Source organism: Pituophis catenifer, unplaced genomic scaffold, assembly GCF_029215685.1.
Source record: "Pituophis catenifer annectens isolate HBS135680 unplaced genomic scaffold, rPitCat1.0.hap2 SCAF_1, whole genome shotgun sequence".
NCBI lineage: Eukaryota > Metazoa > Chordata > Lepidosauria > Squamata > Colubridae > Pituophis > Pituophis catenifer.
This window is the reverse complement of record NW_027256881.1, coordinates 54,838,566-54,863,361: the sequence shown is the minus strand read 5'-3', so window position 1 is coordinate 54,863,361 and position 24,796 is coordinate 54,838,566. Positions and strand designations below refer to the sequence as shown.

At 35.9% G+C, this 24,796-nt stretch overlaps 1 protein-coding gene across 3 annotated transcripts in view; it reads left to right on the top strand.

The window, feature by feature from the left end:
- CLIP4 (CAP-Gly domain containing linker protein family member 4) overlaps window positions 1–24,796 on the top strand; it is a 50,723-nt gene that overhangs the window by 12,129 nt on the left and 13,798 nt on the right. For all 3 annotated transcript variants that reach the window (XM_070932440.1, XM_070932441.1, XM_070932442.1), the window contains exons 3-9: window positions 6,441–6,580; window positions 7,052–7,145; window positions 8,657–8,818; window positions 16,286–16,404; window positions 16,745–16,981; window positions 22,383–22,518; window positions 24,374–24,511. In XM_070932440.1, the coding sequence (XP_070788541.1) occupies window positions 6,441–6,580; window positions 7,052–7,145; window positions 8,657–8,818; window positions 16,286–16,404; window positions 16,745–16,981; window positions 22,383–22,518; window positions 24,374–24,511 (1,026 nt within the window). The remainder of the gene's footprint in view (window positions 1–6,440; window positions 6,581–7,051; window positions 7,146–8,656; window positions 8,819–16,285; window positions 16,405–16,744; window positions 16,982–22,382; window positions 22,519–24,373; window positions 24,512–24,796) is intronic.

Here is a 24,796-nt window from a genome sequence, read left to right as displayed (position 1 = left end):
GGCCAGCCTCTGGTGGACTTGTTTGCAACGCCACAGAATGCGCATCTCCCTCGTTACTATACGAGATACCAGTGCAAAGGAGCGGAAGGAATCAATGCCTTAAGATGTCAGTGGCCTCCCGGGCTACTTTATGCCTTTCCGCCGCTCCCGTTGATTCCTCATGTAATTTGGAAAATGATCAGAGAACGAGCGGAACTTCTATTAGTGGCACCTCTGTGGCCAAGAAGACCATGGTACGCAGACTTAGTAGGCCTATCTGTGTCTCCTCCGTGGACCATTCCGCTTCAGCAGGTCTCTCTCTCAGCCAGGGGGTCATCGACCATCCAGACCCTCAATGGCTCAAGTTGACCGTCTGGCACTTGAGAGGGTCCTGCTGAAGAAGGATAGAATTTCTGATAAAGCAATTGAAATTATACAATCAGCGAGATGTCCATCCACGAAGCGCATTTACCAAGCTTCATGGAAAGCTTTTGCAAACTGGTGTGTGGCTCACCATGTGGACCCTACATCGGCCGATATACCTGATGTGTTGGAGTTTTTGTTGGAAGGTTTGTCCAAAGGTCTTAAGGGAACAACTTTACGTCGTCAAGTAGCTGCATTGTCTACGGTAATTAATTGTGAACCTCACAGATCTTTGTCTCAGAATCCCAGGATTCGCAGCTTTTTACGAGGAGCAGCTATTAGGTCTCCTCCTGTAATTCATAGATACCCATCTTGGGACTTACCGTTTGTACTCCAGGCACTTACTGTTCCACCGTTTGAACCGCTGGGTTCTATTCCTATAAAGTTTCTTTCTTTTAAACTTACCTTTTTGCTTGCCATAACATCTGCAAGACGCATTTCCGAGCTGGCGGCTTTATCAATTCGTAAAGATTTATGTATTTTTTATCAGGACAGGGTAGTCATGAGACTAGACCCTACGTTTATACCTAAAGTCAATTCTACATTTCATCGAACACAGGAGATCATACTCCCAAATTTTTGTCCCAATCCGAGAAATAGGCGTGAGCAAAATTGGCACACGTTGGATGTAAGACGTTCTCTGAGACGTTATATTAAGAGAACTGAGTCATTTAGATTATCTGAGGCTTTGCTGGTATCATTCCATCCATCGACAATGGGAAAGAGAGTGTCCACAGCTATGGTCGGAAGATGGATAAAAGCTTGTATATCCACAGTGTATGACAAAGCAGATAAACCTTTGCCGAGTGGAATTTATGCACATTCAACACGTAGTGCGGCGACCACGGCCGCGTGGGCAACTCAAGCATCTATTTTAGACATTTGCCGAGCTGCCACTTGGGCATCGCCCTCTTCGTTTATTACTCATTATAAAATTGATTCTTTTGCATCAGCTGATGCTTCATTTGGACGTAGAGTTTTACAACAAGTAGTTTCAATACCGGAATCAGGGAGCAGTCAGCCTCCCGCCCGGGATTTGTGAGCTTGGGTACATCCCGTACTATGGATTGGAGGAGCAGCGTTATGGAAAATGAACGTTGACGTACCTGAACGTTCCTTTTCGGAACGCTGCGACTCCAATCCATGCCCACCCAGTTGGGCTTCCTGCCCCTGTTTAAGAATTCTATTGTCTATGTTTATGTTACATTATTTAAGATTTTGCAGTTCCTGCGCCTTCGTGAGAAAGACTGGCGTAGGAGAGGCAGTGTGGGCGTGGCCAAAAGAAACGTTGGAAGAGATCTGCACTCAGTTCCCTAGTAACAGGAAGGAAGAAGATCCCGTACTATGGATTGGAGTCGCAGCGTTCCGAAAAGGAATGTTCAGGTACGTCAACGTTCATTTTCTTTTATGTACACCAAGAGTGTATGCACCAAGACAAATTCCTTGTGTATCCAATCACACTTGGCCAATAAAAAATTCTATTCTATTCTATTCTATTCTATTCTATTCTATTCTATTCTATTCTATTCTATTCTATTCTATTCTATTCTATTCTATTCTATTCTATTCACATATTTGTAAACTGAACTAAATTTAAAAATGAAATTGACAAATTAAGGAAGAACAAAATGAATTGTATCCACTTGTCTAATAATTTTAAGAATAGGAGTGACTAAAATATAGTTTTAGTGAAGACCAATTTATGCACAGCTTCAGACTATGTTGGAAGCACCTGCTTCTGATTATTAACTTATTCAAAAGATCAAATAGATAATGCAGATTATTGTTTGAAAGGTTATAATTACAACAATAAAATGTAAGTGATGAAAAGCTTTTGAATATTTCCTTGCACTGAAGCAAATGGCAACAACATTTACAATGTTGTATACAATGCAACAAGGTATGCTATAGCCCAGTGATGGCTAACCTTTTTGCCGTCGCGTGCCAAAAAAGGGAATGCGGGGCGGTCGTGCGTGTGCGTGCCCACACCCATAATTCATTGCACCCCGCGCATGTGCGTGTGACCCCACTTGCGCTCCCCCCACTTTTGGCACACGATGGCATGGTAGGCCTGTTTTTCACCCTCCCCAGGCGCCAGAGGCTTTCTTGGAGCCTGGGGAGGGTGAAAACAGCCTTCTCCACCCCCCACCCCCCCCGGAGGCTGGAAAAGGCCCATTCCCAGCTTCCGGTAGGACCGGAAGACCCGAAAATCAGCTGGCCAGCACATGCATGCATGCTGGAGCTGAGCTAGAGCAACGCTCGCGTGCCCACCGATATGGCCATAGGTTCGCCATCACAGCTATAGCCCATGGTTTCTGTTTTAACTTAGTTAAACAGAAAGCTTTCTTGATTTTACTCCATGAGGATAAATTTCTGTAAGAATGCTTATCTCTCTGTATGAAGTCTTCCTTTATCTGCACTTGTTCACATTATGAGAAATATGACTCAGAGAAGCTACATTTTTGAAATAAGTCTGAAAATTTGTAAGTTGCATGTTTTGGTCTCCATGTCTAACAGCTTGAGAATAGACAACTCTTTTCTGTTGACAGTAATATCTAGAATAAGATTTCTCTCTATTTTGGCTATTAAATTTAGATGCTTAGACTTATAATAAATTGTCAAGTGGTTATCCTGGTAAGTTGTGGTTTTTAAGACTTTGGATATATGAAATAAAATAAATTTAAAGTAAAATTGTTATTATCTGCACAGAGTAAACGTGAAACAGGTAATTAGTTCATTGACTAATTAAAAAGGGAAGGTGCCAAATCACAATCTTATTTCGCATCTCTGTTTGTTTAGAGAGGATAATATGAGGATTCCCTAAAATATAAGGCGTGGACAAGATATAGATGGTGAAGGAAAAAAATAAAATTAAAAATAAGATAAAATTAAGTATAAATTGTATTGAATACCAACATCCACAAAGAAAGCAAATAAATTGCTCCTCCCGATCTCTGCATATTTATTAAATAAATGATTTAAAATAAAAGCTTTATTAACAATAGAGTACATGAACACCTACTACAGGTTTTGCTTGCTGTTCTGAAAATAAATTATGCCAAGATCTCTAATTTTATTAAAAGAAATTGCATATATATCTCAGCCACAATCTGTATCAAAGTAATTGTTCTTTAATTAATGGCAATTACCTACTCCCACTTTAAAAAAATCTTACATTTTTGTATGCATGCTTTTAAGTTCCATATGCTTAAGTTTCCATCCAGTGGGCATATGATCAGTCAATTTTTATTATAAAAGATTTTACAAAAAATGGCACTACAAATCCAGGTTTATTTTGTATTATTTGCCATATAATTAGTATCTGAACTTTAGCAGAAGGTAAAGTGGTAAGAACAGCTAATAATTCGTTATCTGTAACAGGATACCAAGTGAGTGTGGAGTAAATTTCAGAGGATACTTTTATTTGTCCTTCTGTTAAAGATAGATTTAAAATGACACATCACTTTGTTCTAGGAAACAATTGTTACTGTTCTGATAAAGTATTTTCCAGAACTCAGTTTGTTTTTTTTAAGTACAAATGCAGTCCATAACTAATTCTGAAATAGCTTCATGTTGTATTTTTTTTTAAAAAAAAAACCAGTTACCCATCTTGTCTAGCAGAAGAGCTTGTCTCTTTTATATGAGGTTCTTTTTTTGAACCATGAATTCCAAAACAACAGAGAATTCTTTTGTTGTCAGAGAGGATTAAATATGGTCTAGTATTTTTTATCAGTGCTCTGAAAGCTTCCAGTATTAATAGTCTACTTTAAAAATATTAGAGATTCGGTTGTTTAAAGCCATTCAGTAGTGGTTTAGCTAACTGATCATTGCAGGGACATTTTATTTATTTTAAAATTTATATAGCACTCAACCTGCAGAAATGTGACTTTGACTCTGTTTTGCAGTCTTTATTTCAATATTTATGGGCTTAATATATAGAATGCCAAGACAGCCAGTTCCATAGATGCTTCCTATTAATAGATTCATGCTTAAAAATGAAAAAAACAAGTGCTTGCCATTGAATCCAAGAGTGAAGGAATCTAAAATGCTCTTCTAAAATCTCTTCTCCTATTTTTCTTTCTGCATAGTTAAAATTGTTTGAAGAGAGTAATTTATCCTACTTCAGATAAATGATATCTCAGGTACAGTTATTGTTCTTTAGTTTAAAACACTCCTCCCTCACATTCATCCTCTTTAGGGGGGAACTTTTCACAATAGTAATTTGGTCAAAAGTATTTTCCTACTGCACAGTAACTTACCAGTATTTTTCTATTTTGCACTCTGAAGTCTATGTCACCACCTAAAGAATTCCACTACAGTCTGCAAACACTGACGATTCTTTAGGGATTTTATTTGAATCTCAATAAAATTCTAGTGATATTTTTGAATATCAATAAAACTATAACAGGCATTTCCCGGAAAATTCTAGTGCATGCGTTTAATCTTATACTCCTAAATGGTTTTTTTTTTTTGTATATTTAATTTGTATTAAGAATTTTACTTGGCAATGGAAAAATCTAATGTAAACTAAAAGGAAGTAAAATAGAAAATAAATGGTGCAAAGGAGAAGAAAAAACATAGAAAATAAAAATATAGCAATGAAAGACAAAAGCCATATATAAAGAAATGGCTTCCAATCATCATAATAAATATAATCTATTTTTGTAACTCTTCAACCCCTCCTAGTTTACAAACAATGATCTCTTGATCCAATATCTCTTACAGAGAAGTCCATAAAACATAATCTTTTTATCATGTCAGCAGAAAATCCATTACCAGAAATAATAACTTATTTTATTTTAACCTTGATCAAATAAACCAAGTTTATATTCATTGCTTTTAATTTTGATAATCTTAATCTTTAATCCTTTGAAATGCCATAGAATTTACTCTCTTTTCATTTTTTCTTTTTCCCTTCTGATGAGATTCTTCAAAGCTTTAAGAAGCTTCTTTTGTAAATCCAATATAAAAGAATTATCCAAGTAACTTATGGTTTATTATTTGTATTTCTCTTTTGATTTTTAAATATCAACCCATTTCTTATATATATGCAGCAAAACATCCTTTATCATGTCATTCTCATAACCTGTCATTTGTATATCTACTTTAAGTGCCATCTCGTCAAATAAAATATGTTACTCCTTAATAGTATTTCTGGGTTAAGAAGGAAGATTTTCTATAGCAAAATATGAAAGGGTAGTACCCTGAGACTGCCACATTTAAATAAATAATAAAATTGTAAATGAAACATGAAAATTGTAAAAAAATACTCTATGTGGAATATTCAATCTCATCAAATTAGAGAATCCCTTATTGATTACATAGTAAAATATTTTCCAATCTTGGATTGTCCAAATTTATTTATTTATTTATTTATTTATTTATTTATTTATTTATTTATTTATTTATTTATTTAATCTAATTTTTATACCGCCCTTCTCCCGAAGGACTCAGGGCGGTGCACAGCCAAAGATAAAACAAACACATATATAAAATTTAAAAACAATTTAAAAACGTATTAAATAATTTGGCCCCAACATCATTCAAAAACAAAAGCAACCCATTAAAATTAATGTTTAGGCCAGCCCAGCTTGTTGAAACAATAACGTCTTGAGGGCACGGCGAAAGGTGCGTAGGTCAGGGATCATCCGTATCTCCAGGGGCAATTCATTCCAGAGGGCGGGTGCCCCCACAGAGAAGGCTCTCCCCCTGAGGGTTGCCAGTCGACATTGTTTGACCAACGGTACCCTGAGGAGTCCCTCTCTATGGGAGCGTACTGGCCGGTGGGAGGCTATTGGTAGCAGAAGGTGATCTCGTAAGTACCCAGGTCCTAAGCCATGGAGCGCTCTAAAGATGGTAACCATCTTTACATGCTTTACATGCTTTACATTTGAACACTGTATGTTTAGCTAGCATTTTCAGGGCACTAGGTGGTGAAGGTTTGTTAAGTTGTATGAAACTTGACTAATAGTGTTTTTTAAAATCTTTCTGAATATTTTTAGCAACTAAATTTTTCTTTCATTTTTTCATTCCTGTAGAATTCTCTTTTTTCGATCCAAATGATACAGCATGCCAGGAAATTCTTTTCAATCCCAAAACTTCTGTATCTGAATTATTTGCTATCTTAAGACAGTGGGTTCCTCAAGTTCAGCAAAACATTGATGTGATAGGAAATGAGGTGAGGCATTTATTGATTTCCTGGATTTATCTATAAATTTTTATGTTATGCCCTCATTTAATATATGGGAATATTTGTTTAATTTTTGTTTATAATTCATTGTTAACAAATATGTCTTTACATCTGCATTCTTATTAAGTAGAAATTTAAGTAAATTTTCATGATCTGCTAAGAGCAAAATCCTTCGTAAAAAGTGCATTAAGTGCTATATATCTTTTGGGGTTTACATGATTTTGGCAAGTTTTTTTTATTTAAGTAACTATAATACTAAGTGAACTGATGAAATGCAAATTGGTAATCACATGATCCCAGATATTTATGTCATCGTTGCTGTGAAATGTATCAGCTAATTCCTTTGGCAGTAAAAATAATTTGTTACCAGGTATCACTATAAGAGTGATATATATTTTACCTTCCAGGAAATAGGAGTTGCTGCATCAGAATCATAAATGATATATTTTTCAAAAACAGGTCATTAAGAGAGGCTGTAACGTGAATGACAGAGATGGCTTGACTGACATGACTCTCTTGCACTATACTTGCAAGTCAGGAGCTCATGGAATTGGTAAGAAAAGGAATTGGAAATTTTCTGTGGCTAGTTTTGCCAGGAGGAATAGTAGTTGTCCTTCCAAACTTTCTCCAGGTATATTGGTTATGCCAATAGAGAGAGGAATGAAGTGTCATTCCTTTTCAAATCATCTACCTGTAATATTCTAATATATTAGAAATTCCATATCCCTCTGTGTCCAAAATTCTACCAACTTGAACAGTTTGGAACTTCTGCAGCAGTTTCCTCACCTTCAGTGAATTCTATTCACAAGCTACATATCTTCCTGAGCACCCCAAAAATCATTTTACTGAATTTCTGAATCTTTCCTCCCACCGGCCAAAGTGATGCCCCTTGGTAACATAACATCACTTCCTGTAAAACTTTGTATAGATGATAAGTTAGGTTGTTCTGATACCTCAAATAGCACTTTAAAACTCATGGAGTGGCCGTGTTTACTATACGTAATCACCAAATTTGTATGCTGCCCTTTTTCTCCAAACTTTCTAAATGGAATTGTTGCTAAACTGAAATAATTGTATTACCTTTTCTATTTTCCTATTGTTCTGTAGCCTTGTAACCTCCAATACAGCAACAATTTAAAATTAATGGGGTGGAAACAGACAGAAACTTTATACTTTATCATTTGAAAATCCTAGGAACTAATAGAATTTACATGTTAGTACATGGTACAGATGAAATAATGTAAAATAATTTAACAGTTGAATTAAATAGTTTTAGTCCTAATTGCTATGTATAAATAAAACAATAGTATTATTCCACTGAAGTCATATCATAGGTATAATTTCACTAATATTTTGGTCAGATTTCTTTTAGCATTGCTGTATTAATTATGGAACTCACTCTACCATTGGTTAAGTTATCCATTAGCTCTCTGTCCTCATGATCTAGAATAATAACATGTGATGTTTAAGCTATCATTATCAGCAGCAACAGCAACAACAACAACCACTACCACCACCACCGTTATTTCAGCATTTGTGCAAGGAAGGAACTGTTGTTACTTGAACATCTTATTCCTCTTGTATGAGATGCAGAGGATCCTGCAGTATTTCTGCTGTCCTAAAACAGAAACAGTCAACACAATTTAACTCAAATCCAGACATTGAAAGTTGCATGGCATATCATAAAATATATTTTTCTACAGAAAATAAGACAAAACTCAAGCATCTTTTTGCTGCATGTATCTGTAGAACAAGTTTCCCCAATTTGATTCTCTCCAGATGTATTGAGATAGCAGTTTTCATGCTATTGCTCTGAGTATCCAGAGAAAAAGGCTATATACAAAGTACTAGGAAACTTTTCTGAGTTTTTTCTTCATTGTTGATGTAGTTATAGTCTGGCTAACCTTCAAACTCTGGTAAGGAAACATTTTATAAGGACTGGCTATATGGAAACTTGCCAATGTCTTTTGGACATAGTCTTCTGTTAGCTAGTATGTTGTGAAAATCTATCAAGAACCAACTAAACTACATATAAGCTATGTTTTCAAACTATTTGCTTTGCAGGAGATGTGAAAACAGCAGCAAAATTTGCCTCTCAACTTATTGAGTTGGGTGCAGATATCAATTTGAGGAGTCGCTGGACAAATATGAATGCTCTCCACTATGCTTCCTATTTTGATGTTCCAGAACTCATTACTATCATTTTGAAAAATGCAAAACCAAAAGGTAAATTTCACCAGATGTAATACCAATAAACAAAACGTTCCTTTCCATTATCAGTAAGACTATTCCCAAGTTGATGTTTCCCTGAATATGAGGACTATTTAAAAACATGGACAAAGATACATACTGTAATGTGATAACAATGTTGGCTAAAGACTCCAAATAATCACACAATTAATTACTCATTTTAGCTGCAGTATGTATTAATTATTTGTCTGCCTGCCTGCCTGCCTGCCTGCCTGCCTGCCAGCCTATCTGTCTGTCTGTCTGTCTGTCTGTCTGTCTGCCTGCCTGCCTGCCTGCCTGACTACCTACCTACCTACCTACCTTGTATTCATGGTTTCCGTCTATGTTGTTACTGGCAATTGGAGGATGTAGAAAGGTAAAGAGAAATGTTTTGCCCCTATAGTGTTTAGATAGACAGCCACAGCACTAATATTTACCATCGTTGTGTCCACCTGAAAAGATCTATGATTTTTTAAAAATGATGTAATTTAACTCTAAAATATACAGTATATCCTACAATACGTATGGAAAGTAATAGTAGAAATTATATATATATATATATATATTATCAATACCTATAAATTGCACACACATTTTCCATACTGAAGTTCTGAATTTCTGTTTTCCTAAAATTCCATATCAATTGCAACTATTTTAGTGGAAACTTTGAATTGCCATATACTTGAATTTTTTTGTGTTATACATATATATTACATTGTAGGTTATGAGATCAATCAATAACAAAGCAACTGGACTAAAATGGTATTTATTTCAGAAATTATGGCTCTGAACATTCATTAGTTAGAAAAGATGGAAGATAGTATGTGGCCTTCCTCTGATGTAGATTCTTCAGAGAGAGCCTGAGTGGCGCAGCAGACTAATGCTACTGTTAAAGGTAGCATTTAGCTTCCAGCTGCCTGCAATTACTGCGAGTTCAATTCTCACCAGGCTCAAGGTTGACTCAGCCTTCCATCCTTTCTAAGATAGGTAAAATGAGGACCCGGTTTGTGGGGGCAATAAGCTGAATTTGTATAAAATATACAAAAATATGAAGGCTATTGCTTAACGCATTGTAAGCCGCCCTGAGTCTCCGGAGAAGGGCGGCATATAAATCAAAAATAAAATAAAATAAAATAAAATTTGAAATGGATCTAATTATGTGCAATATATTATTGTTTTGAAAATTATATCCATCTTTATTTCTTAATAACAAATGACAACTCATCTTCCCTTCCTCAAGATGTCTGTTTTTAATGCTTATGCTCTATGGAGTTGTCATAGGCAGGTGATGTAGAACATGCTGATATCACATATTTTTAGTTTATTTATTTATTTAAAACATTTTCTTTAAGAAGCTCAATCATCCTCCACACCCCTTTTTATTTTCATAATGATAATGGTTTGTGGAAAATAGGAATTAATGACTGCTTTCTGATCATCTTATGAGGTTTCATGTCAATTTTGTTTTTTTCATCACTTAACATTATGAAAAATTAATATATTCATAATTTTTTACTTTGGGTTTCAGCTTGATGCAGTGTGAATTAGAACAGATGGAACAGGCTACTCCTTTCTACTTTTTTATTTCTGTTTCTTTTATTCCCAAATGTATTTTTCTCCTTCAAAATTTCTCAGAATTTCTAGCATACTGATAAATCTAGGTTCTTCTTTTCAATAGTGCAATGATTTATATTACCAGTTTCTTGTAGCACATTTATTTTTTTTAGTGATGTAGATGATAAGGAGTAAGCTCTTCACTTGTCCAGCAAATCATTAGAATTTCTTTCTCTCTCCTCAAACATATCAGTTGACAGCATAAGATTAGCTATATTGTAAGAGGCAGAGAGTGTGAATAAGTTACATGATGGCAATCACATGAAACAGTATATTCCCTGTGAGCCCAGGTTCATGGTGTTTGATAAGATTAATTTTTTTTATAAAGCCTTCGTGTTTTCTTGGAAGGGAGGGTTGGTTCATAGAGGATGGCTTTGAGCAGATTCTTAACTGATGTCAGCACTTTGAAACAACATGGTTGTTACATAAAGTTAACAGCCATGAGGGCTTCCAGTAACAGGTAGTGTTTTCTCTGATGCTAAAATATTTGCTGCACTTTATTCCAGATATTTTTCTTTTGTCTAAAGAAAAGGAGACATATTTATGTAACATTGAAAGAGAGGTTTACTTGTTTGGTTTCCAAAAGATTTAACGAAGGAAAATAAAATCTGGAAGAAATTTCAACAATCTGTTTTATTTGGCTCCCGGCATTCATTTGAATTAATCCAAATGTTTTATCTATAAATAGAATGCAATTAAGCTTGTGAAGTAGCATTTCTCTTTTCTAATCAAACCATTGAAGTGCATTTGTTGGAACTCAAGTTGATCCAGAAACCTAGAGTTCTTATACAGGTAGTCCTCAACTGACAGCCATTCATTTAGTAATAGTTTGAAATTACAACAGCACTGAAAAAAGTTACTTATGGCCATCTTTTTTATTCAAGTTTTTTATTTTTAAATGTATACAAGTGTTCAATACATGAACAGTGTGGTTTCTGGGTGTTAATTTTGATACCAAATAATAATAAAATTGACAATTTTGATTACCTTGCATTAATCATGCTCGCATCTTTCTAGTAACATTATTCATAATACAGTCATTTTTCCAATTTCTTATCCTTTCATCTACCTGCTGATTTTAACATGTTATATAACAATATTTATTGTAGTATTTCCCCCTTTCTAATTTCTACCTTTATTTCATATCTTGATGACACCAATCTTATATTAATAAGTTTTCTATTTCTATCTTTCATCTCATATCCATTTTAATTATATTAATTACATTAAACATACTCATGTCGTTATCATAACATTATATACTTGCAATTAAAGTTGTTAACATTGTAATATTTGCTCCACCTTGTATTTAATCCCTCATCATTTAATTCTTTAATATTATATTATATTACTCAGTGCTAATAACCATGGTAACCTTAATAATATTGTTTAAAGATATATAATACAATCATCTTTCAGCTTCTGATCCTTTCGTCTACATACTAATTTTAAAATATATAGTAGTATAAATATTTTCCCTCTTTCTAATTCCTACCTCTATTCTAAATCTTGATAACACATATCTTATATTGGTGAATATTCTATTTCTACCCGTCATCTCTCATTCGTTTTAGTATTTCAATTCTTATTGATTTTTGGCATGCTTTCCATACTCCTCCTTTAAAGCTTTGTGTCTCCCTATATCGTTCTTTCTTGGTTTAAGTAGTCTCTCTTCTACCTCTGCCTCTCGCTGCCAGATCTTCACTATGCCTATGAGTGTCTCTATCCTCACTTCAAGGGTGTCTTTCCGCTTATCCAATTCTTTTTTCAAGTCTTTAAATATATTGTCAGCTTGATCTGTTTCATCCGTTTTGATTATCTCTTCCTTCTCCTTACCTTTTGGGTTCATTTGTTGTTTTGTCTGCTCTTTTCCTTACTCTGTTTTTTCTATTCTCTCCTCTGTTTCCTGGGTTTCCTGTTCATTTTTCATTGTTATTTGCTGAACATTTTCTAGTCTTACATCTATATTATACATCAAATCCTATATATCACCCATGCGCCATACAATACCCCTCCCAGTTTCCCACAGTAGTAAATGTGGCAGGCCTGAAGGCCCAATGCAAAAGATGGCTTCTAGGCTTGACACTTTGTTATAGTTTCATAGATACTTTGAAACATCAACGGCATTACTTTTTGAAACATGCTTGTTATTTCCTGTTGAGGCATTTTATCTTATTTTAATAAATCCAGTTACAAATCTATCAAAATCCCACACTCTTAATTGTCTGTAACATCAAAAAGCCAATCTTAAAACTATTCACTCAGTCTCAGAGTCATTCCTCGAAGTATGCAGTATTTATAATTTTTTATAGTCCTCTACCAGTCAGTTTACTCCTTCCAGATTTTTCCTTGTTTTCATCTGCCACCTAACCAACTCTTTGATTCCAATAATAGTTCCAAGTGTTTGTGAATCACTCTGTTTAGCAATCTTCAAAAATCTCAATTTTTTTTCCTCCTTAGTCATGAAACAAATAGGTGTCAGACCATGTACAGCAAAAGAAAAAAAAAACACAGTCTCCAGGTGTGTTTATCTCCACTCAGTATAGATTATTCCAAGGACATCCCAGCCTTGTAAAAATATAGTGTATTTCCTTTCTTTCACCAATAGATGGCATCATCGCCTAAGATTTCAATGTAGCATCCAATCTGACAGCCTTAATTTCTTCAAATAAATTTCTTTCACTTCCCCCCAATTTTCAGCCTGATGCTTCCAGCATTCTTAAATGGCTTTTCAAAATGTTGCCAATAAAATGTTCAAATCCAGTCCTTCTGTAGTTTAAAAATTATATCCTCTCTTAAGTTTCATTTTCTTTCGAGTCTGTAATCTTTAAGTAATTATTAGCTGCTTTAAACGTTTTGGAGAGTTATCTTTTTGGAGTTTCTTTTATTTAGGGTTAATCTCTATTAAAGAAGTTGACAATCATCTCACCCAGCTCCAGTCTACTATTCAAACACTGCTCCAGCACATTTCTTTCTTTGGTTGTCCCAGCTTCCTGGTGGCCATAATGGCCGCCTCTCTTTCCTCATTGTTGGATAGGAGAGTGAGCTTTGGATCAAGCAGGAGAGTTGCCATTCTCCGCGATCTGCAAGGCGTCCCTCTTTTCTTCGTCTCCCCCTACGAGGTAACTAGCCCTTTAAGCCCCCCCCCATGAGAGTTCAGCCTAGGTTCGCAGAGCCCCACTCCCTATGACTGTGCCATAGCGACGCCAAACCGGAAGTCATTTATGGCCATTTTTTTAATGCAACCGTTGCAGCATCCTCGTGGTCATGTGATCAAAATTCAGACATGTGGCAACTGGCATGTATTTATGACAGTTACAGTGTCCCAGGGTCATGTGATCCACCTTTTGCAACCCTCTGACAAAGTCAGTGGGGAAGCCAGATTCATTTAATAACCAAATTACTAACTTAACAACTGCATTGATTCATTTAACAACTGTGGCGGGAAAGGTTGTAAAATTGGGCAAAACTAACTTAACCAACTGCCTTGCTTATCAACAGAAATTTTGGGCTCAATTGTGGTCGTAGGTCAAGAACTACCTTTAGTTTCCTTACACATTTATAAGTTTTAACTGTGCAGAATGTCTGATAAATGTCATCAGAATAAAGTTTATTCAGATGTCTTGCATTTTTAAAAAATGCTTTCATAATGGCATATAGCTTGGAAGGCAGGTTGCAGATGTGAGAGTTGACATTTGAAAATATAGAGAAATAATCCTTGGATTCCTTTGCCATATTCTTGCTGTTTTGCAGTCTCAAATATTGTCAACAAAATTTGGAAGTTGAATAGTGGCAGAAGCAAACTAAATTGCTCACCCGTATTAGAAGTTTAATCATTATAATACTGCAGTTGCTGTATTGTGCAAATTCACCCTATCATATTAGAAATTTAATAATTATAATTTGGCAGTTGCTGCATTGTGCAGATTCACCCTTAAAACCTTCTTTCAGTTGTTTCAAATGTATGTTTAGTTTTACCCATGAGGTGTTAAAACTAGCTTTGCTCCCTTTTATTCGTGTTTATTCTGTCTTTAAATAGAGAGGATACATGTGCAACAGAGAGCTTCCTTTATAGACTTTATGTTTAATTTTCAGAGTTAAATTATCCAAACAATCAGGAAAGAATTTGTATCTGCCTTTAACAAAAATTGTGAATTTAAACAGCTTATGTATGCACAGATAACACTTTGTGTGGATTGACCAATGTGAACTTGAAGTACAAATATGCACACAGACAAATGGAGAAAGATTTCAAAGTACTTCTGCCTAGTTTTCTGGAGATCAGAACTGATCTGACACTTTGAGGAGGAATGTTTTGCTTATATCGATCACTTTGTAAAAAATCCCTTTCTAATGTTCTGTATAGACTTAATAGGTAGAAATACTAAAAATTCTGATTATTCCCAGGACAACTTTAAGTCTGGTGTAGACCAGTCTTTTAAAATATACGTACATAAATATAAAGTGATGAACAAATCATTAACACTAAAAATGAGAAAGCAAGCCACACCAAAACAAAATAAAACAAAAGAATTTGGTAGGATATATTTTTAATATTTTAGGAGAGGGGTTGTTTTAAAAAATGTTAAATGTCCATATACAATATTTCCATCCCCCATAAATCTGTATAAATCCAAGTAATGTAATAAGAGCTCTTTTGACATAATTAAAAAGGAGCAAATATATGGTAAATAAAGCAATCAAAATAAAATATTGGAAAATATGATTATTAGAAATCAACATGATTGTCAATTAACCTCTATTTTTAACTGTGCAATTTCCATACTAGTGCTGTAGTTATAATAAATGTTGATTCTTTAAACCATTTGACAAAGTTTTCTATGACAGTTTGATTGCCAGCCAGTTAAGAATATACTGAATGGGATAACAATTAAATGGATGGATATTTTGTTTGACAATCAGATGAGGAAATGTACCATTTGTCAAGTCCAAGCATAGATGTCATGTTGATGAAATCTAAGGCCTATTTACTGCCATACCTGGAGACATGGCATGGATACAAAGTTTTTACTTCCAAGAAAGCAGTTTCCAATTGAAAGAAAAGTTTTCTAAAGGAAGTACAGTTTGGCAATAAAAGGAATTATCCTGAGATGTCTTGAGCTCCCTTCCATTGGTTGTGTTTTGGTAGAGCCTAGATTTCTCTTTTTGATAGATGCTTGAATTTGGATTCCTGTATAGAGTAAGGAATTGACTTGATTCTGTGATTTATTCAATTTCTTGTCTGATTTGTTAATTTTTCAGCCTCTTCACACTTATTCCCTGGCCTAATTAAACATAATGTGGGAACAGGGCCAATAAAGAGTTCTCAGGTATTTTTAAGGATCAATTCTTACTTTGCTTTTAGAAAAATAGCAATGGGAGGGGAGATGGAGTTTAACAGGGCTTCCTTCCCTCAAAGGTTCTGCTAAAATTTCCCCTTCAACTTGACCTTTCTTTTGCCGTTTTTCTTGCTCTCACTTGTTACTATTGCTGGTGTTGAATTCTCATATCCCAGCTTCTCATGTCCCAGTGTTTTTAGATCGTCTAAAAGTTGCTATTTATTAATCTGACACATGAATTGTATTCAAGCAAATTGATATTGCCTCTCTTATTGCTAAAAAGTCAATTTGGAAAGCAATAGTTGCATATAAATTTAATAAATAAAAAAATACTATTGGCTTTGTTTAGTGGGTGACTGACTGTTTGACCTCTCTATCTTGATTTTGAATTCTATTGGCTTTATTTAATGTTGACTTAGGAATTGTATTTGCCCATAGTATGTCATTAAAGATAAAAACAGCATTGATATTTTCCTATATATCCACATATCAACTTGGTTCTTACTTGTAGATGTTGATGCCACTTGCAGTGACTTTGATTTTGGAACTGCCTTGCATATTGCTGCCTTCAACCTATGTACTGGAGCTGCAAAGTGTCTACTGGAACACGGCGCTAACCCTGCTTTTAGGGTGAGATGTTGATTTTACCAAATATTTATTTTATCTAACTAAATCTGAATTACAATGATCGTTTAAAAATGCTTTGCAGTTTATTTTTATACTGGAAACATAAAAAATGCACAGGAAAATATGTGTAAATTATATTGGTACTTCTGTTTATCTTTAGATCTTTTTGTAAATTATTTGAAATTTGTTGATCCTGGCAATGGAAGTTTAAGATTAGTTGTGTTTGATGATGATGATGGCGTATTTAGTTATTTAATAGTTGTTAATGTGCTAATAGCTCTGTTTTGATTTGGATCAATACTGTGTCTGAATTCACTGTTTTGTTTTGGTGGTTATTTCACAGAATGACAAAGGGCAGACACCCGCTGATGTAGTTCCTGATCCAGTAGATATGCCATTGGAAATGGCTGATGCAGCAGCCAGCGCTAAAGAAATCAAACAGATGCTTTTAGATGCGGTACCTCTGGTTTGCAATCTTTCCAATATAATGCTTCCAAATTATGATAATATCACTGGAAAAGACATGCTTGAATCCCTTGGTCTAAAACTGGGAGATCGAGTTGTCATTGCAGGACAGAAGGTATGTTTAATAAGCAAATTGTGAAAAAAAAATTAACTGGATTGAAAATGTTTCTGGGTTGATATGTAGGGCTGTTAATCACAATGAGCTGAATGATTCTCCTTGTAATTCTGTCACATCAGATAGTAACATTTAATTTTTTTAAAGGAGATCTGTAACTGGCTCACTTGGATACATTATGCAAAAATTGTATCATCCTTGCCCACCTAAGGAATATGCACCTGTTCTCTGTCCTGAACTAGCAAACATAGTACCAGGTTGATTGCCAGTTTCATAAAACTGCACTACACTTTGCACTTTAAAATAAATGTTGCAAACTTTTATTGATCCATATGTTGCTTCTATTAACTTGATCCATTTTAATTTTTAATAAATGTAAATTGTGCTTTATTATGGCAAATGTAAATAATGTCTTCATCAAAAGAATTGATACAAATATAGTTTGGAAAGCAAACAGCTATGAATAGAAATACAGTATCTGTAACTTCATAGAACTGTCAGTTTTCTGATGTATTAGAAGATTAGATATCTCATAGCTACCCTAGTTGCTATTTCTAGACACTGCTCAAAGCAAATTAATTCTTAGCTTTTAATAAAGTGTAAAGCATAAAGCACAATGGTTTAAATAAAAGTTTTGAAACAAGTTAATTTTTTTAAGTAGAACTGAATTAAAACTCAATTTTTTAATCAATAAGATAATAGGAAGTTTTGGTTAAATGTTATAATTTAGCATGTTTGATAGTAATGCAATTTTATTTAGTGACCAACAAATAATTTGAAATTGGTAGTTTACATGTTAAAATTTTGTATAAATATGCTGTATTAAGCAGATACGTTTATCTGAGCCAAAGTTAGCATTTTGAGAATTTTAATATTTGCTTCAAACATAAAAAAAAATATTTTGGCAATGGTTTGCTCTCCAAGCTTGTTTCAATTTAGTTTCTGAACATTTCGTTATCAGACTAGGTAACATCATCAGTAGGATTTTCTTGTCCTATTCTTCTAGCTTATAAATGTCTTGTGTTCCAGTGTGGTCAGTTGGTCGTGTGATTGATTGGTTGTTCGTTTGTAGCTATATTTAAATTCCGAATAGCTGATTGGTTCTCTTGTTGATTGGTTGTTCGAATGGTCTGGTTTCTTACGTATTCATATGCTGGATCTAGATCAATATGCTTGTTAATTGCTCCTTTTGTAGAATACCAGGCATCAATAAGTTTATGTATGTGGCAGGTGTTGGCATGGTCAATGATTTTTGTTCCTTCCCAATCGAACAGGTGTTGTTTATTATCAATGTAGTTTGATATCAGATACAATGTATGTATGTATGTATGTATGTATGTATGTATGTATGTATGATACTATTAGATATTGTATAGTTTAGTTATAGGGTCATAAAATTGGAATAGTTTAACTGTGTGTTCGTTCTGAAGAATATGTATGTTAACCTTCAAAATCATTTTTCCAAGGTGACTTGCAACACATTTAAATAATAAAATTAAAGTTGAAATAGTAATTAAATTGCACAAGCTATACTAATAAAATGCATGATGATATAAACACTGACAATTAAAAACAACACAGAAAAGTGTTTGCATTTGTTATACCTGTTTAATATTAAAACATCAATTCATTAAAATGTGGGAGAATAAAAATGTATTTCTTAGTTGTTGAGAAGACAATATTGGTTTCATCCCTAGGGAAGGTAACCCAGAGTTGGGCAGGAACCATTGAAAAGGCCAGTCCCACTTACCAACGCTCTGTATTTATTTATTTAGTCTGCCTATATCCTGAATTTCTGTCTGTAAAATTAAATATGATAATTAAGATATAAATAGGACACAAGCTGGAAGAGACATTATTTCAATTACTGTAATTGCAAGTTCTGAAAGGTTTTTCTAAGTGAAGAGCTTTCTAGAATTAAAAATGAAATTGAGAGCCAGTGAAGATTGTATGCAATTGGCATACTATGTTCATTATACTTAAATCCAGTCAGCATTCTCACTGCAGTAATTAACTGAAGTTTCTGAACTGTCTTCAAGGATAATCATATGTATGAATGCATTCAAATAATCAAACTGACAAATTACCAGGATGTGGATTGAGGTAGCAAGCTCTGTCCAAGTAGGCTTGTAATGGGTGCACAATCTCAAGTAATAAGAAATTTCATTCCACTGAAGATACTTGTGCCTCTAGTCCATAGTTAGATTTTGTGGCAAATATGTTTTTTTCTCCTCGAAGTGTCTAAACAGATTTCAGCTTGTTCTGAACCAGATTCCAGAAGACTCTGAATCATTTGGAAAGGCTCTAATGGCCATCATTGAGAGGACTTGGTAATGGAGGAGAAGAGATTGCTTCTTCATCATTGTCATTAAAAGGCATGATGGATATTGGATCAAATTTAATATTAGTTTTCTGCCATCTGTGTTCTAGTTGTCTTCCACTTCTTTCATAGTCTTCAGCTGAAATGTGTAATAAGCCTAAATGGGGTGCTGCATAATGGTAGAGGATATCCACAAGTGATCATGTGAACTACCCAAGTCATGCTAACCAAAGGGTAAACTAAGATTTTAAAAAGAGCATCCATCACTATTCTACCCTTTTCTAGAATCCATCATAAACAATTATTTCTCAGTTTGGATAATTCTAATTAGTACTTCAGCTCTGCAGAGAGGAAGTGATTGCAAGCATAAATTAGAAATGTTCTCACCATGACAAGGAACAGATTTAAATCCCCCTGGTTCAGACCATTGTTCTGTCCAATACATCTGAGCATCTATTACCTGGGTTAAACAGTGATAAGTTGGGCAGAACCATGTCTATTATGGCTATCACAAAATCTTGAGGAGCTGCAATCATGGCTGTCTTGGATAATGAATTCCTCCAGAACTGTTATTCTGGAAGACCTCAAGATCAAGTCCAAAACCATATCTGTCTGTTTAGTTGGGGAGAGTGCTGAGTAGCAAAGTAGGTGGTTCTCTGACACAATTCCTGTACTATCCTTAGTACATAATATTCAGTCAGATACTCTAGATTGGCACTGCACAAGCAGCAAGTCTGAAACAAGAATATTTCTTTATCCTTTAATTGCTCCTTCTTCTCATCTCTGATCTATTTGGGGCTGCAATAAGGACTAAGGCTATCCCAGACATGTGCAGAACAGCTGTCTGATCCAAGTTAAAATGGTACAAACCAGATTGAACCTTATTCATAATTAAATAACCAATGAGAGAGATCTTATTCACCGATCCACCATTTAAGAATTGCACCTGCACTGCAGGCCAGAGGATGGTGCAGTATGGTTACCATACTTTGAATGGGGAGAACCAGAATCCCTGTAAAAAAGTCAGGTATTCAATTCCGTTCTTTGGTTGTTATTTCCAAGAGCTACACTTCCCTGGACCCATAATAGCCCTTAGTTGGGGACCTCCTCCCTTCTATGGCATTAGGAGAAGACTATCTCAGATTCATAAAACTAAGCAGCAGAGGAGGTAATAAAAGTGGCATTTAACCACATTCTGACTCGAAGAGGCTTTCCGCACATTGCACTCTCAGTTCTGCAGAAGTCAATCGACCACCTGCTTTGGGCCTGGAAAAGATACTTTACCTGCTGTTTCAGAGGCCCTCACAGCCTGGTAATTACTGTACAGCCTTCAGGAGGATGGAACTTTATTCACTCGGGCTTTAAAATGAAAGAAGTTGCTTTTGGAATAGCTGCTGGTTGAAGGAAATGGAGCATGGAGAGATTCCCACTTGAAGGTTTTTCTTAAGAAAATTAGCAGCACTTGCAGGCAGGGCAGAAGGAAATGGTGCTTTCATTTTAAATTCTGGAATTGGGAGAAGAGCAGCACAGGCATGACTCTTTTGCCTTGTTACATCGCTTTTTCTCTTTACAGTATTTTGATACAAGCTTTAAACATAATGGATGTAGGTAAGCTTTAAAATCAAGAGGACAATGCAAGAAGGGGGTGGAAGGAATAGAAACAAAGACAGAGGGAACAACTTGGTGAGCATGCTGTGGACCTAACAGTAAAAAAAGCAGAGAAGGAAATAATAGAGGGACAAGAAGAAAGAAAATATGGAGACATACTTGTCCTTTTCTAAATCCCAAATTGGCCATGAGTAAAACAAGAGAATATAAAAAGAGATTTTTTGTTCTTAGAGGTGCATTAGAATAAAATGTCATAGTATAGTTGTATAAAATGTAAAAGACAAAAATAAAAAAAAATCCCATAATATTTTCTCATCTCTGCTTAAGAACTGCTAAAAATAAAATAAAATAATAAAATAAAATACTGTATTTTTTGGAGTATAAGATGCTCAGGACTATAAGACACACCTACCTTTTTTAGGGAGGAAAAGAAGATATACGCTAGTACATGGATATGGGAAATAATATGAAATTTTACCAGTTTGGAACTGTTTTAAGTTTTTTTCTTTGCATAGATTGGTATTGTAATCCGAATCAATAAGTTGTTCAGCACGCAATCTGTTAGCTGTAAAGCTTTTTTCCCCCTCTCTTTATTTTCCTTCAGGTAACATTTTAATTAAGTTAGTGAAATGCTTTTTAAATTCCAACTAATTGTTGATTCTAGACAGAAATTTTACAACAAAAGAACACAAAGGAGAAAATAAGTCCATAAATAACTCTGCCTCTGCCTCCCAGTTTGCCTCATTGCAGCAAACAGCCTGCTTTAGTTTCATTTTCATTTTCAGCACAAGAAAAAAAAATCTGCCTCCCAGCAATTTGCCTGCTTGCAGCAAGCAGCGGAGGCCTGCGTGGAAATAGGCAATGGCAATCCCAGCAGCCTGAAACAGCTGAGGGTCGGGAGGCCGATCCAACTGACAATCAACCGCTTGTGCTAATCAGGTTGTGCTGAAGCTGAAATGGGCTGTTTTGCTGTTTGTTGTTTGCTGCAAGGAGGTAAATTGCTGGGAGGCAGAGGCCAAACAGTGGGGGCCGGTGGGTGGGCGGGGCTACATTTAGAGTATAAGACGCACCCACATTTTTACCCACTTTTAGGGGAGGAAAAGTGCGTTTTATACTCCGAAAAATACGATAAATAAAATACCATTCCTCTGGGTGATGGTTTCATCGTCGAGCCACACTTCCTTTCAAGAAGTTTCTCCTGTTCAAAAGGAAATCTATTCTATCAATGTGATGTGTGGAAGAGCTCATATATAATACTTTATATAAGATTGGGACTTTTCCTCTGCCTATATAGTCTTCAGTGAAGGAGCCTTCAGTTCCTGTGTAGGAGTAAAGAACAATGGAGAATAACACATTCAGCTTTTTCTTTGAATAATTTCAAAGAATAATTTCAGAACATAATATTCTGTTATCACTTTCAGCTGTTGTCACTTCAGCTTTCAACCTAGTTGAAAATATATATATTTTTTCCAGATTGGCATATTACGATTTTGTGGCATGACAGAATTTGCCAGTGGGCAATGGGCTGGTATAGAATTGGATGAACCTGATGGCAAAAACAATGGTACTGTTGGAAAAGTGCAGTACTTCAAGTGCACTCCAAAACATGGTATTGCTTTTAATTTTTAAACTTCTTCATATTTCTCTCATATTAAGCCATTTTTTCATTTGTCTAATATTATTTGAGTCTGTCATTGAAAATTATCCAACTAAGTACTTTAGTTTGCTTACTCTGCATGTCAGTGTTGTAATTCAGATTGATATTTCTTATTCCTATTTCTAATACTGCTATGTACTTTGGTTACCAGTGATATACCCAAATTTATGTAGGTTATCTAAAATTGATATTTAATTAATTGTTGTATTTACCTATACCCTGCCTTGGGAAGTGGCAAGCAACCCCATAACTGGTGTGGCTCAGGGGCTTCTTGGTGCGCTGTGGCTCTTGGTGTCGAGAGCCCCTCGACAACTCACCCCGTAGCGGCAGTCCTGGCCTATGCCTCCTGAAGTTCGCAGCTGGGTCTCGCCAAACGTCAGCGGCAAAGAATGGGGGGCTGGGTGGCAATGCAAGTGCACACTGGTGAAGGGGGGTGCTAGGGCTAACAATAGGCGGCCGGTCACGCAGCGGCCGGGATAGGGACTTGATTTTGACACTATCCGCCCGACTCCGGCGCCATAGCGAGGAGCCTGCATTGCGCGCATGCACTGTAGCCACGATACCCGGAAGGGCATATAATTCACTGGCGCGAGTATTGAAAAAGCGTTGGGAGGCAGCCGCTCCCAACGCCGACTTTGTGTATGTTTAGCACTGAAGTCACTTGCCGATACCGTTGCGATGTGGATGGATTAAAAGATTCAAGCAACCAGGAGCTGGTAGTCGAGTTCTTATTCCGCCCTGAACCTTTCAACGTACGGAGCTTTGACAGGAAAGTCGGCGTTGGGAGCGGCAGTGGGGCTGCAAGAATCCCCTTAACTATAGCACAGCACCAAGTTGCAACTGCTCCCAGCAACCACTAGCAAGTGGTGCAACAATCTGCAGTGCCTGGGAAGGGCTGGCAAATATTCCTTTGCCCAACAGCCGCCTTTCCCAGTTCCCCACATTGAGCTTTCAGCTGAAGTACAAGCACCTTGCTGCCTTTGCTGTTTCTTTTCGGACCTGCAACTGCTTCACCCCAACTGCTCCAGCCACTCTGGCAAATGCTTCCTAAACATACCCCCCCCACCCCCAAACCCAGTCCTGCAGTGTAGTGCAAATTAGAATGCCAGGCAATGAGGAAGGTTGGAAGTGATTTCCCCCAATGGGAAGGCACCAGGCTTTGGTTTAGGGTTGGCTCACATTTCCTACATGTGGTTCCCAGCCTCACAACAGCTGAATGCAAAAGATGAAAGGTTGGTGTGGGGAATTGGGAGAGAAGGCAGCTGGGTGAATGCTGGGGCTTCCCAGGTGTTTCAGATTTGTACCATATTGTTGGACCAGGCTGAGGCAGTTGCAGCCCAGAACTACAACATAGCAAGCAGCCCCAGAGCTGTGTATTTATGGAGCTGCTTGCCATCCCACTAGGCAGGGTACAGGGCAGCCAGAAGGTCAGAAATGGTGGGACATAGGCAAGTGGGGAGAGTTGGAGGCAGTCTCTTGTCTTATTGAGGCACGTGGCTGGAAGGAACCAAGCTCAGAATGGCTTGACTTGAATCCTTGGCTAAGAACCACTGGAGTTTGTTTAACAATGTTAATGAGGAGTATTGGGATTGCCATCACTAACTGATGGAGTCATGTGTTGTCTTGCTTTACTACCACATTGGAAATTCCAATCTCAATTGCGGTCATAAATCAAAGACTACTTGCAATGTTTTGTTTGATTGCCTCTTTCCTTATATTACTTTCAAGTTTTCTTTACACATGAAAATGTACTGTACAAGCCTCTTTAAAAAAGGATTAGTACCTTATCATGTATCTTTTCTGCCAGGTATCTTTGCACCACTCTCTAAAATAAGTAAAATTTCTGGACACAAAAAAAGTACAAAAGCTTCTTCCTCACGACCATCGTCTATAATCAAATCCAAGAAAATTGATGTAACCCACATAACCTCTAAAGTGAATTCTGGTAAGCATGGGGACATTTTATTTTGAAGTAAAAAAAACACTTCAGAAAGTGTAACAATTTACAGACTAAAATCAAAATTCATAGTTTGTAGGTAGCCTTTGTTTTCAGAGACTTAAGCAATAAAATGTATTATAATATTAGGTTGACAAAGATTAATTAGGAACAAATCCAACATGCATTGATATTCAGTACTAATGAGTGTTTTCTCCTATTTTAATTACTTTGCTTCCTTGGCATATTTAACAGACATTACCCATCTGTAGCTGTTTTAGAATTTAGATAAGA